General features: G+C 45.5%; 1 protein-coding gene across 1 annotated transcript in view; it reads left to right on the top strand.

The window, feature by feature from the left end:
- The first annotated feature begins 1,941 nt into the window (after positions 1-1,941).
- Positions 1,942-15,854, top strand: part of SYNPR (synaptoporin) — a 104,259-nt gene continuing 90,346 nt past the window's right edge. Inside the window, exons 1-2 of the mRNA XM_071550327.1 lie at positions 1,942-2,075; positions 2,164-2,229. Of these exons, the coding sequence (XP_071406428.1) occupies positions 2,058-2,075; positions 2,164-2,229 (84 nt within the window). The 5' untranslated portion in view covers positions 1,942-2,057. The remainder of the gene's footprint in view (positions 2,076-2,163; positions 2,230-15,854) is intronic.

The raw sequence follows: 15,854 nt of genomic DNA, 5'->3' as shown, positions 1-15,854 counted from the left end.
GGAGTATATGTTTTTTCCAGAATACACTACTAATAAAATTACAGGAAAAAGATTCTCCACATCTTCCCCAGTTTACTAAATGTTTCAGCATTTTTTGATTCTCTCAGAATGTTTTTGAGCTGCTTCAATACATCCACAGCTGTAAGTCTCTCCATGAAAGAAACCTATTAAAGGAAACAGCACGTGAGAGTCACAGTAAACAGCAAGTGATGAAACTTCCCACAGCCGAGGGCTTGGTTGGTGGGAATACCAGATAACAGAGCTGGAAAACTGCAAGAGGGAGCATAGTACCCTGCAGCTCTAGGGGACTAGACTAATTTGGACTGAATGATCCTTGTGGTTCCCTTCCAGCCCAGGATATTCCATGATAATTTCTTCTTCAGGCATGAGAGCTGAAGGCAGGTGGCTCACAGTGACCTGGCCCTGCATCTCTGTACCAGTGGGAGAAGTTCTGGATGAAAGTCAGAGGGATAATTGTGTGTTCCTGCCTGCTTGTGCCTCTTGGAGCCTTATGGATGGTCTGTCCTCATGCTTCTGTGAGGGAACTGCCTCCCATGGCCCTGGGCCACCAGCAGGCAGTTACTAGAATTGCTGAGAAGTATTTCCTAGAGGTTATTATTTAAATAAATAAATAAAGGCATACTTGGTAATATTTTCTAAGGAAAAATTACCCATTTTTTCTTTCCTACTTTTTTCTCCTCAGGCAGGAAGAAAGTAGGTCATAAAATAAAACATTTTTTAATCAAAAAAATTTAATGTAATGGTAATCTTGGCCTCAAAGATGGTTTGATATGGTTAAAAAAAATTAAGTTCAAGAAACATCTGGACCCAGGCCCACTGCTACCAGACTTCAAATGGGTTTGTTTCAGAGATGTGACTTTGACACAAAATCTTCTGACTCAAGGTCCAATGAAAACTTCAGAAATTTATCTTCACCCTGATGCATCTTGTTTACTCCAAGAATACATTTAGATTGTTGGTTTGCTTTGTTGTTTTTTTTAATATTTAGTTTGAGCAAAACTAATTGACTTATTAAACTTTTGCAGATGGCTGATTCCTTACAGGGCATAAAAGCTTCAGGTATTTTTTAGGCAGATCTCTGACCTACTTACAGCCCAAATCCTATTTGAGCACCTGTGTCCTTCTGGTAGCACAACTGGTTATCAGGGTGGCAGTTAACTTGAATATGCAAATGTTTGCAGAATCGAGGGCTAAATCTATTTGCTGTTGTGTTGTTAAATGGGGTGATGAAATTGTGTCCCGAGCCTTTGCTGGGGCAGGAACTTGCTCCATCAGAAAATCCTCACATGGGTGTTTTAATGTCACCAGGAGCTGGAAATGCTGTCAGTGAGCATGGATGAGCACAGGGAGTCTCCGCTCCTGCCAGGCTGCGCTACCCTGGATGTACTAGAATTATTAAGGCTCTGTCGGGAAACGAGGCCAGGACAACAGCAAGGCAGAAAACGCTGTTCTGCTGTCAAGGAAATGCTCGGAAAGCAGGAGGGAGCGAGGGCTGAGACCGCAGAGCTGTAGCCCTGCGGCCGCGGGGGCCGCAGGGGCGTTCGTCCCGGGAGGGCGAGAGGGGACGGAAGGACAAGGGGAGGTTGGTGCCGTCCCCTAAAATATGAATAGTTTCTGTGCGGGCGGTGCGGAGGCAGTTTGGTTTTTTGTTTGGTTTGGGGTTTGGTTTTAGGCTTTTTTTAATTTTCCCCGACGTCTTCCTTCTCCTTCCCACCCCGAAATAGTAATTTAAAAAAAAAAATTAAGAAAATTAAAAAAAATAACACTAATTAAAAGAAATAATAATGCTTTAAAAAAAGAAAAGAAAAAGAGTAACAAGGATTTTAAAAGTGCGGTCGCGGGGGCCGGGGCGGCTCGGGGGGGCAGCGGGCGGGGGCCGGGGCGGCTCCGCGGGGCGGTGCGGGGGGCGCGGGCCCCGCCCGGCTGCTCCGCCCGGCCTGCGCGGGGGCAGCGCCGCGCATCGCTGCTGGCGGGCGGGAGGGTCCGCTCCGCTCGGCTCCGCGCCGCTCGGCTCCGCTCCGCGGGGCTGCGGCGCCATGGAGGCGGTGGACCAGGTACGCGGAGCCCCGCGGGCGGTGCGGGCGGTGCGGGGTGGGGAGCGCGGAGCGGGCGCGGTGCTGACTCGTCTCTCTCTGCCCGCAGCTCGCCTCCGCGGGCACTTTCCGCGTGGTGAAGGAGCCGCTGGCCTTCCTCAGGGTGCTCGAGTGGGTGAGTCCCGGGATGCAGGGGGTGTCGGTGGGGAGACGTCCCCAAAGTGCGCGCCTGGGAACAGGTGGGAGCTTGGCCGGGCTGGGGACAGGGACACGGGGACTGGGGACAGGGACACGGGGGCTGGGGACTCGCGTCCTAGAGCGCTGTGGCCGCCGGGGCGGGCTGGGGGCTGGGTTTGTGGGAACCCCTCCGCCCCTCATCCTTTTACTGGCTGTAAACGAATTAAAAAAAAACGCACCAAAAAAACAACGAGGAAAATAAAATTCTCATTATGCATTTAGCAAACTTGTCTCTGGGCCGGAGCGGGGAAGGAGACAGATAATTGGTGTGCGGAGCAATGTCACTGTGTGTTGCTCTGATGCTCATTCGTAGTGAAGTCTGCAGGTCAAATGACATCCATCGCCAGTAGGTCTGCGGGAGCAGAGAGCCTCTCTGAACGGAAAGTTCAGAACATGTCATGGAGGATTAATCACATTCCCCTAACGCCGACTGGCTGGGGAATTATGTAAGCCGCGTATTTTGGGGGGCGCGTCCCCGTGCGGGTGTGTTTATCCACAAGTTCGCACCCGCCGCACACAGCCCGGGCGCGGGGTGCCTGCGAGGGGGTGTTTTGGCTGCTCGCCCCGGACCCTGTCCTTGCTCACCAGCAGCAGTTTCTCTTCCCAGCCGGGTGCCTCGAAGCGCCAGGTGCCGTGGAGCTGGGTGATGGGGATTGGTGGTGCCGTGGGCCTGGGATGGGATGGCCCCGCAGTGGGGTCACCTGCCTGCAGTGCTGTAATGGATAAGGTCCCTTGGCATTCCTCACCCAGAGCACCACAACCCCACACAGCCCTGCTGGTCCTGTCTCGACAATAATTCAGGACATCCTGGTGCTGAACTCCAGGTGCCAATCTGAGGGTGCTTCAGTCACTCTACAGAACTCACCATGGGACAGAAGAATGGGGATCAAAGCTGTTTCTGTGGCAAATAGTCCCTGGGAGTGTGATCTTTTGGCTGTCTGCCTGATGAGACAGTGTCTGGTGGAAGTTGGGAAACAAGCTCTTCCAGGAAGGGCTCTATACGGATGGGCAGGGGCTGTGCCCTCAGGGAAATCGTTCTCCCTGGTCTGTACATTGGCGTCCTTGGGACAGTGAGTGGAAACCCTTCTCTTGGCAGTTTCCTGGGTCTGTAACTTCTTCCAACATCCAGATATCAAAGCTGCCATTGTCATGTTTGGAAGCCCCATCTAGAACTCTTCTGGGTGCTTTAAGTGTATGTTTCCTGTCTGTGTACATATACATGCACAAGTGGCTGTATGTAAACAGAGCTCTTCTGACACAGCAAAGGTGTGCCAGTCCTTGGCCATATGGGAATGTGGGACAAGGGTGCAGAGTGTGTTAACATTTAAAATGATCTGAGAAATTACTTTTTCTCTTTTGTCATGTATCTGTAAATAGTACTAAGCAGATTTTACTGTATGATATTTCAGAGTCGAAGACTTTTTTTTTTTAATATACTTGAAAGGCTTTTTGGATTACCCAAATTCTAGCTCTGTTCAATTAATCTTGTTGCTCCCATCTTCCTTCTCTTCTTACCATGCCTCCCAACTGCTGTCCACCTTTCTCTGCCATCTCTGTCTCAACTAATTGTCCATCTCTCCCTCAAACTCCTTTTATCAGCCTAATCATAATTTTAAACTTTAAAAGAAGACCCAATGCTCCAGCCAATTCTGCATCTGTTTCCATGTCCCCCAGCAGCCTCACAGACCTCATTGCACTTGGTCAGAACAGTCAAATTACACCCCTTGACACCTCCCCCTTGAGTCCTAGATTGCATCTGAAAAGAAATGTAGTTCATAGCCCAGCTGGTGATGCAGCAATTCTGGGCTTTGGGTGGCTCTCGTGTCTGGGGGGAGGCTCTGTGGTGTTGTAGCACAGATGGCAGAGCTGTGGGGGTTCCTCAGAAAGGCTGGTAGGGTGGAGGTGGTGCAGGCTGAAGATGTCCTCGGCTGGTCCAGTCAGTCCAGCCTTGAATTTGTGTTCTTGTTTGGGCGGTTTGGGTTGGCTCACAGTGATTCTGGAGTGAGCATGTCTTTATTCATAAACCTCTTATACAGTGGTGCTGTTGAAACTTGTGTATTTGTGAGTGCAAACATTTGCAAATCTGGAGGCAGCTGAGGTGTCTGTAGTTTTCTCAGGTGTAAAACTGTAACTTTTGCAGAAATAATCTGTTGGTGTGCAGATTCCAGTTTACCTGAAGTCTGGCTCAGGCATCATGGACCTCTGTCTCGAGGAGGCGGGACCTTATCTGACCTTCTTCAATCTCCTACTTTGACTGTCACCCAACACCCAGAGAGAAGCTGCCAAGATAAGACTGATTCTTGAATATTCACAGCACTGTAATATGTTTTCATTTGTATTTCCCATGGACTTTGTAATCTTATTTTCAGCCAAGAAATTGCATTTAAAAGCCATTAAGAGACAAGCCCAGGAAGGATTAAGAAAAAAAATCCAAGAAGTGACTTGTAACAATTAAGCAAGAGTTGAATGTTTTGGACTCTACCTTGGCAATAGAGTATGTGGATCACAAATCTGCGCTTGGAAAACTGCACACAGCTTACTGGGTCAGCCCTGGGTGTTTCTAACTTTGAGTCAACTCTGGCTCATGGCATGTGCTTGGGTTAGGGAAGAGCTGTTTAAAAGCTTTATTTGTTCTTGTTCCTTTTTATTTCTTTGGCTGTTGCTCCACAGATCTTTGCATGAGAAGACTGTTCTTCTGAAGTTTATTTCTCATGATAATCTACTGTGGCACTACAACCAGTAGCAATGTCACAAACACTCTTACAACTTCACTTGAGAAATTATTCTCTTATACATGCACCTGACAATAATGAATAAGGAAAGATGAAAGAGAAGAAATATGTTCATTTGTCTCATTGGATTAATTTCAGTCCTGCGACTCTCTGGATGTGTTTATGCTGTTTTTATTGGGGTCTGCAAAAAGTGAAAAAGACAAGCCAGTTTGTCACTTTTGGTATATTTGTTTTGCAATTGCTGCTTCTCTGGAGCCCTAGAAAAGGAAATTAAGTGAAAAGCAGGGCTGTGCCCATGCAGTGTGATGGGAATGGGAACTACCTCATGTGTAATCAGATTGTTACTGGCAAAAATATTTTTGTAAACATGGAAACTTTCTATCCCTAAGATGTGGTTTTTAATTACTTCTGTGAATTGCCACAGACAACTTTCCTCCTGCAAACCCAAGGCAACCTGATACTTGTCCGGTTTCCACGTACAGTAACAGAAGCTGCAGCGCTGTCCTTAATGCCTTCCCTTGTATTCCATCATAAATAGCAGGGATGCAGAAACTCCACCATTTTGCCAGTCAGGGGATGCTGTGATTGCCTTGATGATTATCTACAGGTTGGTGTTTCAAAATACTGTGCAGTGAGGTCCCTGCTCCAGCAGTTTGCAGTCCTGTCTGGGCTGGTATGGGCAGAGCAGAGGGGTATTTTTGGCACAAAGGCCATACAGTAACTGTCTGAGCCAGCAGGGCACATGTGAATCATTTATGTTGCAGGACAAATCTTGTGGACACTGTGGCTTTTTTTGATCAGCCAACTTGGAAGAAGACTTTAGGATATTCAGTGAATGGAAATGTATCTGAGAAGTTGGTTTAATTCTTAACTTTGTGCAGAAAAGGTACATTCCAGACATTGCATGACTGGAGGTGATCATTGCTCATGAGCATCTTCATGAGATGTGCCACTGAGTTCCCAAGCATTTCAGGGCATTTGGACAGCAAAACTCTGGTGGAAACTGGACAAAGGTGGCTTGAAAAAATCTGTATGTAGTGTACATGGACCAAGCTAACCTTGCTTTGCTTCGTTGCCTTCACGCTGTGACCATTTGACTGGTGAGACCGGAAAAAGGCCAGGCTGTTGCCCGCCTGGCAAGAGTCAAGCCTGCTGTGATTGTATGGATTCTGAAAGGGTTAGCACCTCTTGCCTTGCAAACAGATGCGTATTCAGAAGGCAGAGGGAATCTGAATCTTGAAAGACTGATAATAAGTCTTGTCTTTTGTCCTAGTGCTGATTGCTCATCTGGCCATGAAGCGCTTTTGTTGGATTATATTTACATGCATATGAATGGACATAAGTAGCTGTATGCTTTCAAGTGTGCCCTAGAAAAGCCTAGATATCTTGAGATGCTGAAAATAAATGGAAAAGAAAGAAGGTAATACTTGCATGAAGCATATGTGATTAGTAGTTTGCTCTGTATAGTGTATCGTGGGTCTGAAATATAGTTGCTTGAGACTCTTCATCACATTTGCTTATGTTTGTTTTTGTTTAGCTAGAAACAAACTGCTCTGGCATGGCCAGAGACTTCAGGTGATGGAGCAGAGTAGCCTTGCTGAAGCTTAATGCTCTTCATGGATGCGGGGTAAAAGAGTTGAATGTTTGATCATCTCTACCTTCACATTGAAAGAAAAGCCTTTAAAAATTCAGTATTTCTTACTGCCTGTTGATTTTGCTTATACAATGCCAGGATCAGATGCTGCATTTGGTGCTTGGTCCACTTATCTTGATGTGTAAGATACACAAACATGTTAAAAATGTATTGCCAGTTCTTTTGATGTCTGCCTTGGTATCTGGAACGTAGATACTTAGCTGTTCTTGTAAACTTGGTTCCAGTTTCTACCTCAAAGGTCTTGTATGTGTAGTGTCAGGTCAATAAAATATGTGCCACTTAATCAAAAAATGTAAATCCATTTCTATGGTATTTTAATATTAGAAAGGTAATTACTGTGTAACTAACCCCCCTCTATAAGCTGTCATTAATTGGATGATTTCTTATAGGCAGCTTAGCATAATGCATGCAAAATACACTGCAGCTGTGTATAGTCAAAAATTGCCACAGTGAACCAACAGGAGGAGAGTGTCCAAGAGACCTGAGCCCTGCAAACAGGCTTCATCAGATCCTGGCTTTGGACCTGCAAGTTCTGAGCACATATTGAGGCACTGGTAATCTGCAGGCAGGGAACTCTATCAGACAAGTTATTTTTATTAGGAAGAACTGGGAGGTGGATTTTGCCATTAGACATCAGACTCTGTGGGGTGTGAGAGGAAGGATCTGGAAAGTTTTTGTAGTCTCACTGAAGGCAGATGTGAAAGCCATATGTTAACTCTGCTGGTGGGACTGGGGTGAAGGCAGCAGCAGCACTAACAGTGCCTATATAATGGTTTACCTTGTGGCTTGAAAGTCTCAGCTTCTGGGAGTCTTGTGATTTTGAAACCTCTGGTTTTGATGGTTTTAGATGAAGGTAGCAGAAGAAAGACAAAAGCCCTAAAGAATGAAAACCCAGAACACAAGTGAAAGAGCAGGAAATCTGTCTTGTGATCCCATGGATTTACACAGTCTACAGAGAGCTGGCTGCTTTGCTGTTCACATGCCTGTTTATCTGCATGCATATCTTCTTGGAAACTGAGAACTGTGCTCATCAAAGTTGCTGTTAAAATGGTACAAATTCTGGTACAGGGAAAGGGAAAAGTGCCTGACCTCATTGCAAATAAATGATATATTTCATCTGGAAAGTGCCTACCATTTTCCACTTAGGCTGGCATTTTCATCATGGAAGAACTGATTTTAAAAGGTTGCCTAACAATTAGTTTAAATCCTGATGATTCTCAAGCAGCCCAGAGTGGGACCTGGTAAAAATAATTATATAGGACTAGCAGATATGGTTGAGAGACAGGGCTCCAGGAGGCAAGATTTTTGGGAGTTACATGCTGCTACAGTGGAAATACCTGGGTGAAACTGGTAAAGTGTCATGGTAAGCCATTTTGGTGGCTGCCATTATCCAAGTGTGGCTGTTTGAAGCATTAAGAATAGAAGATGAGGAATGAGACTCATTAATGCTAAATTTGATTATATATGCAAACCAGGTTTCTATGAAAAGAGGAACAAAAATGATCTGACTTTCAAACTAGCAAGATGTGTGGAGATAGAGGGTTTTGCCATTAGACAAATACAGCTAAAGTCTCCTTGACAATTTTTATGAGGGCAGTGTTTCTCAGTCATCATTCCTGTAAATCAGCATCTGCATAATTGGAGCCCCGGGTAAAAGCCCTGCATGTTGACATCTCTGGATTCAGATGTTGCAATAGGGGGAGGACAGGCTTGGAGGTGCTTCTGATAAAATCTTTTCTTCATTTGGAGGCTCTGGTCCCTGACTTAACCTGGATTCATGGCACTACTTGTGATCCTAAGGGGCAGGAAACCTCCTGATCGCTTTGTGAAGTTCTCCACTGTACTCCAGGAAAGAGGACCTTCTCCTGAGCCAGGAGAAGGGGAGAGTCATAAAGCAAGTAAAGCTGGGCTCTGCACAAGGCTTGTAATGGAAGGCAAAATGCTTACTACACCTCTGCAAGCTCAGCTTTCCCCTTGGGCACTAAATAAAAGGAGTTCTGCCTTAGTATGGTCCTGGGGTGCAGTGTGGAAAACACCACTAGCCAGCTGTCTGTCTGTCCAGCCCAGCAGCTGCCAAAGGGATTTTAATGGATTTTACTCTTGGAGGGGATCTACAGAGTGCTGTTAAGAACATTATAGAAAGGAACATACAGTGTGGAGGTGCTCCGTTTAAGGTGTTTGTTCAGAGTGGCATATGTGCTGCAAAGTGTGACATAGTTGCTAAGGTGACAGCTTGCTTGCATTTGGGCAAAAGCAAAAGAATACTGAATATAGGCAAACTGTAGGGTTTTGCTTTAATTTGCACGGTTTTATCTTCTGGCCATGGTAGAGACTTGTCAGGTTTGTCTTTGGAAGCAGTGTTTTCCCATTCAGAATACTTCACTTGGTTAGAAAAGCTAATAGTGCTTCCCATTCTTAGGGAAAAACTTAAATCACATAAAATGATGGAGATTCCAGTTATTTTAACTGTAGGTACTATTTGGGGCATTGAAAGGCTTTGGTATATAACATTCATTTAAGTAAGGAAATATTCTCTGAGAACATTTTATATAAACAAAAAGTATCAGGTGTTGCCTCATCAGCAGCCTGTGGATGCAGGCACATCCATGAACACGTGCTCCAGAATATTTTTGCATGTAGTATTTGCATGCATTTGCAAAGTGCTCAGACCTAAGCTGGAATGGGTGGTGAGGTGAGAACTCCCGTGGGTCAGGCTCAGAGACTGATTGTGGTGAGATGGAACAGGCAGTCTGTGTTGGGCAGCTCTGGTACTGCCATGGTGGAATATTTTCATAATACTGCTAGGGGAGAAGGATCCGCAGAGGATTAGACTGACATGGCCCCTCAGGAGAGGGGGTTTTCCAGATGAGCAGCCATCTGTGGCATGAAGAAAATGTTATGGACCTCAGCATGGAGAGGAAAGTAAAGGTCTCACAAGATTAATGCCAACTTTAGTCCCTAAAGCAGTGGGGTGGGTGCATGATTCACAAAAAAGGGCCAGGAAAGGCTGAAGTAATGTGCTCATTGCCCTTTATTGTTTTACCTATCCTTTGTTTGTGATGTTCTAGTGGATAGATAAATGTGTTCCTCTGAGCAAGCTGTTCTGTCTGTGCCTTTTCCAAAATGCCTTAGCATCTGGGAAAAGGCTGTGCTAGAGGCAGAGCCTGTGGGAGCTGTTGAGCTGACTCTGTGGGGAGCAGAAAGTGCTGCTGCCTGGAGCTTGGGATAAACAGTGCGGGGAACTCTGTGGGTTCCTGTTCATGGATAGATGCCCTGGTACAGATGTCCCAGTCCCAGTCTGGAAGGGCCATCCCAAGGATGTTTTCAGAGTGATCAGAGACCATGACACTCCACATAGGGGGCTTTTGCTGGGGTGTTGGAGATGCCTCTTTGGTAAGAAGACCCCAATAGGCATCCTAATCACTAAGATTTACAATGGGGAGGTAGTCTCCTGTTTATCCCTGTTAAGGAAGCAGGAGAAAAACTAAAGCAGGAAGATTTCCATGAAGTGTTATACATTTTCAGATGAGAGGTGTATAGTCCCAGACCTGCTGTCAGAAAAAAATCTGATTTGACTCTTGCAGAAGTCCTGAACTGTCAACTTGATTTTTATTCTATGAGAAATACCAGAGTCTGCTGCAAACAGCCTGACTGAATATTCAGTAGGAGTACTCAAAAACCTCAAGTATTGAGGGTGAAATTCTGCCTAGAAGATTTCAGAAAGAAATGCTACCCAACATTGGCAAGACCGTTGATACATCAAGAAATAATTTATAGTAACACCTCTTCAGTATCTCTTTGAATTTCAAAAAGAAGGTATTGTGTCTGTCCTCAGTCTTCTCTTTTCCTGATGTTAATGCTCTGCCTGCCTATGTAATTTCTCAGGTGATGCAAATCCAAGGTATCTTTGCCCTGAAGTGATAAGCCTCAGCTCACATCCTTTGTCACATTCATGTTGGGTGCTTGTATTGAAACCCCATGTTTGACATTGCATTTGATGATCTTCATAACATTAGATGGAAATCCTCTGTGGCATCCCAAAATACTATAGAAGTAGCAAAATCTTCTTTGCTAGGTTCCCAAAAACTGAGGCAATTGGCTTCTTGGTTCAGCCTCCCTGTTGGTGGGCCATATTATGGCTGCCTTAAACATTCAAATCAAAATACCCCAGTATGCCAGGAAATATCTTACAGTTATTTAACAAGCAAACTTGAGCCTTGCTTGAGCTGTTTTCAGAAAATCTGCTCCCTGGCTTGGTGCTGAAGGTATGTTTGAAGCAAAACCAAACAAGACAAGTCCCCGATCTGTGTGTGAGTCTAAACCCACATCTTTGCTTACCCCTGCTCCTCCCCATGCAGAGTCCATGTTGCACACAAAAAACTATTGTTCTGCATCAGTTTTTTACCCCATTTAAAACTATGTCTGTATGGAGGGAGAGGTGGCTCGAAGGGGTTGAACGTGGCAAGGTCACACCTCCCTGTTGGAACTGTAAGGGGGAATGATTGATACCCATGGGTGTATCTTGTGCACAGCCCAATGGGCTTAGGTTTGATAATGGAAATTGGCTTATAACTGCAGAATATGTATATTGCAATAATTATCCTTTGAAGTTGAGCTGTTTCTCCAAGTGCTTTTTTAGGGACTGTGCCTGAAAGCCAAAGCAAGCGTGGGATTCCCCCTCCGCCAAATCCAGCAGCCGATAAATCCGGCAGAGCTCTCCTGATTGCCATCTCCAAGGGCAGTCAGCATGCTGGAATGGAATTAGGTCCTGGTTTGAAAGAGCACGCCTGCCAAAAAATTAAACAATGGATGTCTTCCTGTTTAATTTTAACATTTTAATTAAATTCTTTGCTGCTGTGTGCCTTTGATCTCGGTGAGCTGATATACATGGCGTGTGCTGTTGTGTTGTAGCAGCATTTTGTTCTAATCCTGCATGCAGACACAAGGATGCATTTGAGGATGGATAGAAGTGCAAAAGCTGTACAGTGCCAAGTGCTGAGCGCATTGCAAGCTGCCTTTTCCAACTGGTGACCACAGGCATGTGGACAGAGAGATTACTCACGAGTATGGCTCAGAAGAGCTTCTCTCTGAACATATTCTCTCTTCCTTTTTAATCTACTTCTGTGAATGGTGCTGCAAGAAGAGTTTCCTTGATGGAATTACTCATAGAGAGGATTGAGGCCAACAGTGGAGATTTTATTGCAAAACAGATTTAATTTCAAGTGGAATAATTAATAAACTTTGATTCTTCAGTCAGAACCAACACTGTATGATGTTGACTGGGCACATCCATCCATTAGTCCCAGCCAAGTGCCCAGTTTGGGAGCATTTGGCAGGCAGCTGCCTTTCTGTGCAGCCGGGCACAACGTGGGCACTGAACAGCATCAGCCAAACAGCCCCACCACAACCCATTCCTAAATGTGTGGAAAAGGCTTCGAATAAGACATGGTCACAGGTTTTTTCCCCTGTGGTGTTTGTGGCTGGGCTTCAGTCTTGGCAGGAGGAGGTAAGTGAGTACGTGGTGTTTTCATGACAAGGAAAGGTATTAGAGTTTCCTCGTGGATTATAGGCTGGGGCAGGTGATTGAGGATCATGTGGAATATTTATTCTTTGTCATTTGGGCTGTACCTAAGATGTCACAGCAGAATCTGTCATTGCTGCATCAAAACCAGTCATAGATAGAGCTGATTTAGGTAAAGAAATTTCATTTCCTTGAGGGAAAAATAATTTTTAATCTAAATTTCCTTTGAAAACTGGAATTCTGGTGAGATCATGAATGAAGAACTATTTATGCCAGAAACTAAAATATTTCAGCACAAAATATTTCTGTAAATAAATATTCTGTACAAAAATGGCCATTGGGTCATATTCCCCTCCTCCTCTGTACTCCCTGCTGCCGTGCCCCAGGCTCATTCCTTCTGGAGGAGCTGATGATAGATCAGGACTCTTCTGTCCTTTGGAATGGTGTAGTCTGGCTGTGGCACCTGATTTCCAGAGCAGGGGCAGCATGATGAGCCAACCCAAACTCCTCGATGGCGCAGGAGTGGTGCTTCCAGAGTATAGATGTTTTGAGGAATGAGCACTAAGGTTTGCAAAGAAGAGTCAACACTTTTTGATACATGACTTTTTTCAAAAAGACCAGTCTAAAATGCAGAGAATTATTTTGGTCGAAAATTGTCATCTGACTTCTAAGTCAGTGTGGGCAAGCTGGTGGTGTAGTCTGTGTGCATATTGTGTGCCTTGCCCTTTTTTTGGCCAAAGATGGGGTTTTCCAGGGCTGCACAGAGGCAGCACAGTCCTTTTAGCAGGGAATCAGCATTCCTAAGCCTCCTTGTTTTGCTGCGTGGGCTCCACGGGCTGCGCGCGGTCCCGCTGCTGCCGTGGCAGCCTGTCACTTGTGGCAGGCAGCTCTGCAGAGAGGGCTCCCATTCCAGCACAAAGTCTGTGCCTGTCCAGATTGCGAGGCCCTGGCAGGCAGCAGGAGCTGGCATCACGGCGGGCAGACATATGTAGGGGACAGTGGCTGTGCCACGGGGCAGAAAGCCTCCTGCCGCCGCCGCGCGCGTTACGGCGCTTCCCAGAGAGGGGTGATGCCATGAAAATGAGCTCCTTGCCTGCGGTCCTCTGCAGCCAAGTGGTGGTCCCCACTGTGGGGACCAAGTGCTGTCACTGCTTTCCCCCCCACTCCTTTTTTTCGTCCTCTTCATCATGGTTTTCACAGCAGAACAGCAGCAACAGGAGAGTGAGACAAGGTTCAGATCTCATGGAAGAACTGATCCAGCACAGCTTGTGTTGCTGGTGAATCAAACAGGAAGGCTCTTTCTGCCATAGAGCTCACCACAGTACAGTTCACTTGTTTCTAAAGACAGTTTTCCATCTCTTTGTTTATGTGCTCATTAGTGCTGGCCACCCATGGGTGCAGTGTTGGTTGTTCATGCAGATGAAGGCGCTCTGACAGAGCTCATGAATGTTTATGACGCAGTTTAGTCCCCTAGAAGTAGTGACTCAGCAATGATCAGACATCTCTCATGGGACAAACAGTTCCCAGCTATTCGCAATGTGCATCAAAACCTGCATGTCACTGGGCTGCCAGGAGGCAGGACTTGAGTACCCCACATCTGTATTGCTTCTGCACAGAGAGATTGCTAAGCATGTCCTGGGTGTTAGGACAAGAGTACACTTGGTTCATTTAAAAGAAGTGGATTTTTTTTCTGGGGATTTTTAAACTCCACCCCGTGATGCGTTTTGGGATGCGTTCAGCTTTCTCTTCTGAATAGGGCTCCAGATGATGGAAATAAATTATCATAAATTAGAATAGATTGCACTCTTCAGCATCTCTACATCTGTCATTATGTTTCTTTAACAGTTCAGTTTAACATTTATACACACTCTGACAGCAGCTACTGGTGTGTATGCTATAAATATTGGCTTGCAGAAGACATTAATGGCGTTTAGGTAAACGTTTGATGCCGCTGAGATTCTGTTCCATATGGTGGTATGCAGCAAAATCAGATTCAATGTGCCACATATAGTGCACATGCATTCCCTATAGACTGGCCTCCTGCATCAGCTCACTAACCTACCAAGAAAGCACAGGTGCCTTCAGAGAGGAAAGCGAGATTCTTGCAGTCTATTCTGTTTTTTACCACCTGTATTGTCTGCAATGTTTAAAGCCAATGTGTAGCATGTAGAGATGGGAAGGGCTTATGAAAAGGAGGTGTCTTGTGGAAGCCGTGGTCAGGAGTTAGGCAACAAGGTGTGGAAATGCTCTGCTTCAAACATGTCTAAAGAAAACCCATGGGATTTTCTGTCTAAGATGCCATTTTGTTGGACAGTAACTGAGTAACAGGTAAAGGCTTTGTGCATTGGTTGGTCACGGTCGCTAAACCTGAAATTTATGACTCAACCCCTGATGCAACTGTCACCAAAACCACATGTGGGAGCGTGGTGTCAAGTATTGAGGAGTCCGGTTTGCATCCCTCTCACTTAGAGGAGAACAAATAGCTGAGGCCATTGTGGCAGGAGGGAATATATTCTGATCCTTCTAGTGTTCCTTTTGTAGTTCAACAGAATTTGGTTGTCTCTGGCAGGTTTAGGGTTTTTTGTTTTGTTGGTTTCTTTGGCTAGTTGGTTTGGTTGGGGTTTTTTATTTTGCTAATTGCAGCGCCTTGGTTAGTGTAGCCTGATGATGTGGCTGCCTCCTCTGCAGTACTTCTCTGATTTACCCCACTTTCAAGCTAGCAGGAGGGCAAGGGGTGTGTTGTCTGGCTCAGCACTGTGGAGGGGCAGTTGGGGTAAAGCAGCCCAGTCTCTGCTCCTGATGTGGGGCCATGGGAATTTATTATTTATCCAGCTCGTGCCAGCCCCGGGGCACATCTGCTGCAGAGAGGAGCGCGGCTGCTTCGTCTGCCCCTGTGTAATGCAATGTAAGTAATGAAGTAACCATAATGTACAAACTGACTCAAAGCAGGGCAATCTGAAGAGAAAGTGCTCTTCACACTGTAAATTGCTAAAGGTCTTTATGATGCCAGTGAATTAAAAATCTTGAGAAGAAAAAACCCTCCAGTGCTTTAAGTTCAAGATGCATCTTTTAAAAGCTGCTGGTGGGGAAGGGAAGAGATAACTTATCTGAATGGAAATGTATTTAAACTCTGTATCTTGTACAGTTCTGGGCTATTGCAAAGAAAACAGTATATTCCCTGTCACTTGGAGAGCTGGAGACATTTTTGTGCAGACTGAATGGGTTTCTGTGTTGATGTTACCCCTTTTGATCTTAATCGTTAGCCAGGTTTTCAGTTCTTTGTAGGATTTCTTCTAAAAGAAGGAGCTGCTTCAGATGTTTTGGTGATTCACTCTTGTTTATTCACACTGGCAGTAGGAGCCTGGTGTCCTCCTGTGTCCCTTAAGCAATCCTGCAGCTGCAGCTGCCTTCCCCCTGGCTGGGCAGAAGCCCCTCTCTTACCATTTCTCAAGTTTCCAGGTTTTATTGTTCTGACTCATTGTGTGGTTCTTCTGCCTCAAGTTTTCTCTTCTTTCTTGCTCCTGCATAAAAAAAGTGTTTTGCTAAACCATTATCAAACTCCTTCTGCCCGGAGCAAAATCTTGCCCATGATTTTCCATTGAACAGTTAGTTGTGTCTGAGCTTGAGGCTGGCATTTAGATCTCTTGAATGGTGCT

The sequence above is a fragment of the Pithys albifrons genome, chromosome 3, assembly GCF_047495875.1.
Source record: "Pithys albifrons albifrons isolate INPA30051 chromosome 3, PitAlb_v1, whole genome shotgun sequence".
In the NCBI taxonomy this organism is placed as follows: Eukaryota; Metazoa; Chordata; class Aves; order Passeriformes; family Thamnophilidae; genus Pithys; species Pithys albifrons.
The sequence above is the reverse complement of the archived record's forward strand: the minus strand, read 5'-3'. Positions and strand labels throughout refer to the sequence as shown.